Source organism: Capricornis sumatraensis, chromosome X (genome assembly GCF_032405125.1).
Source record: "Capricornis sumatraensis isolate serow.1 chromosome X, serow.2, whole genome shotgun sequence".
In the NCBI taxonomy this organism is placed as follows: Eukaryota; Metazoa; Chordata; class Mammalia; order Artiodactyla; family Bovidae; genus Capricornis; species Capricornis sumatraensis.
In genome coordinates, this window is record NC_091092.1 from 64,548,846 (window position 1) to 64,551,190 (window position 2,345).

Consider the following 2,345-nt stretch of genomic DNA (forward strand, 5'->3'; position numbering starts at 1 on the left):
GTGTCCCTTGGCTCACAAAGCATGTGTGTTGGATGTGGTGCCTGGCCACCTCACATCCAAAGACAGACTCCTAAATACACCTGCGAGGGCAGAGTGATAAGGGCTGGTGTTCACTTTGTGGAAACCTTGTACTTGTTTTTGGGTTTGATGACATGTGTTTGTAAGGCCCTTGGTGGGTGGGGTGACCCTGCTTTCTGGTCAGCCTCTTGAGGGGTGGCCCCTGGATCAACAGCTGGAGATGCTCAGCTACTGAACAGAGACTTGTGGCACCGTTGGGGGACCCAGGAGAAGTCCCTTCTGCTTTAGGGTGCATGACTCAGGGAAGGTGACAACCCCAAGGTCAGAAGCCTGGCTGGGCCATCTGCTGAGCAGTGACCAGCCTGTCCTGGCTGGCCTCAGCAGTTGGCTAGTGAGCCAGACTCTTGGCCAAGCATGTGAAATGCTGCTGCTTCCACTGAAAAGGGACCACGGGGGCCAGACAGAAGCCTGCATGGGGCGTGGGCTTCCAGCCTCATCTGGCTCGCCCTGTGCCGTGTGAATAGCGTGGACAGACAGAAAGAACACAGACTTGCAGTTCTCATTCAGCTATTTATTTACTCCTGTGTAGTTTTGTTCCACCTTATTAGAGCCGAAAATCGATTTTTGATTACAAGAGAGTACTTTTGAGTGTCCTTAGGAACGTGAGAGGTCAGGGATTGGGCTTGTCCTTGACCTGCTCACAGAGTACACATTTGTAATCTGAGGACTCTCCCTGCTCCTCCTCTGCCTCAGGGGCCTCATTTGGGGCCTTGAAGGAAAGGGCTGCCATCAGGATGGAGTAACAGGTGTTGTACAAAGCTATCACTGAATCATAATCTGGGTATTCTAGGGGGCTCTCGGGCATTTGCCCTGTACCCTCCCTCCCAGAAGTAGCTGGGGGTGCAGACGTGGTATTGCTGGATGTGCCTTTTCCACTGGGGCCGCCCTCCTCCCTGGGGAGATGGTTTGTCCCGGCCTGCCTGGGTACACTGCCCATGGACCAAAGGTGAGAGAGCACAAATGATCGCCGGCTGGGGGTTCTGCGAACAGGTGGGGTTCCCTTCTGGACTTTCTTGTCGGCCTCTTGGGTGCACTGGTTGTGGTGGAGTCGAGGAGAGTGTCTGGTTGCCACCACTCGCTTCCTTCTCTTTGGGATGTTCTGCAGGAGGAGAGGCTTGTCTTTCTGAAAATTGGAGTTGCGATAGATCTGAAAGAAAATGAATCACTTTAGAAAGCAAGGGGGAGAAGAGGCCTTCCTCGCCACCCTCCTCCCCACCACTGTCCCAGCCATGCCTATGTATAGAGACAAGATCTCTTCATTCTGGAAGGTTATGAGGCTCTAGCATGTTTCTCCCTAGAGCACCCCTGGGGCCATCCTCACTTGAGGTATTACTGGTGGTCCCTGACATTCAGTGGCCACTCAGAGTCTGGAGTCACCCCTGTGGATCCTGTCTAAGGTGGGTGGTGGAACAAGACAGACCTTGTGTTCTCCTCTCCTTAACCACCCTCTCATGAGAGCAACATTCCCCTGGGAAATGAAACCCATCCAGCACTCAGCTTATCTAGTCTAGCCTCCCCAGAAGGACTTTCTACATTACCATCTTCTTCTTCCCTGCAGAGTGACCCAAAGGGGAGATTTTACTGAAACCGTACAGGTTCAGTTCACAGATGAAGCTTTTGATGTTGTCTGTCTCAAAGATCTGATCTGCACCTCTGCGCTGGAGGACCTCTGTCTGGAAGAGATCTGCCTCAATGACCACCATGTCTCCCTCATCGTTCCAGTGCACAGAGGTGAAGGCCTCATCCTCCACAATTCTCCAGAGCTTCCTGGGGAAGGACAGCCCGAGGAAGGTGTGGTTCTCTTCCTTGTTGGCTATTTGTGGCTTCAGGCCCTGTGGGGGCAGATTGTCATGGAGGCCTGAATCTGGGCTCTTGGGTTGGTCACCCTGCTTCTCCAAAGTCTCTGCTGAATCAACATTTGGATCTGGGGAGGACTCATGGGGGTCCCCTGCTGCAGGCTCCCCATAAGTTAATGGGGCCAGTGGGGCTGTGTGTGCCTTCTGGGAACTCTGACTAGCCATGGAGCCAGTCTAGCTCAGGAGCATTCTCTACCCCAGCAGTGAATGCTCAGGGCAGAAAGGCCTCAGGCAAGGGTCGGGGTGCCCCATAAATACTCTCTGGAGATTCTAGAATCTGGGTCATTGGCCAGGCAGCCAATTAAGTGGTTAGCTTCCTTAACTGTTTCATGATGTCACAGAGGTGATGTGGAGAGGCAGCCCGGGCTCAGTGTGGGGGAGGTGTCTGGGGACAGAGATGGATCCCCAGCT

At 53.6% G+C, this 2,345-nt stretch overlaps 1 protein-coding gene across 1 annotated transcript; it reads right to left on the reverse strand.

The window, feature by feature from the left end:
- Positions 1 to 688: 688 nt before the first annotated feature.
- LOC138070730 (heat shock transcription factor, X-linked member 4-like) lies at positions 689 to 2,099 on the reverse strand. The gene is made up of 2 exons (XM_068961951.1): positions 1,617 to 2,099; positions 689 to 1,225 (listed from the first exon to the last, which is right to left on the reverse strand). Exons 1-2 carry the CDS (start codon positions 2,097 to 2,099, stop codon positions 689 to 691), a joined length of 1,020 nt encoding a protein of 339 aa, XP_068818052.1.
- Positions 2,100 to 2,345: the final 246 nt, after the last annotated feature.

Excerpts from the sequence above, each read along its gene's own strand:
- LOC138070730 (XM_068961951.1), bottom strand. The coding sequence starts at position 2,099 with ATGGCTAGTCAGAGTTCCCAGAAGGCACACACAGCCCCACTGGCCCCA. Across the intron at positions 1,226-1,616 it reads CTGCAGGGAAGAAGAAGATG|ATCTATCGCAACTCCAATTT; the intron begins GTAATGTAGAAA and ends ATTTTCTTTCAG.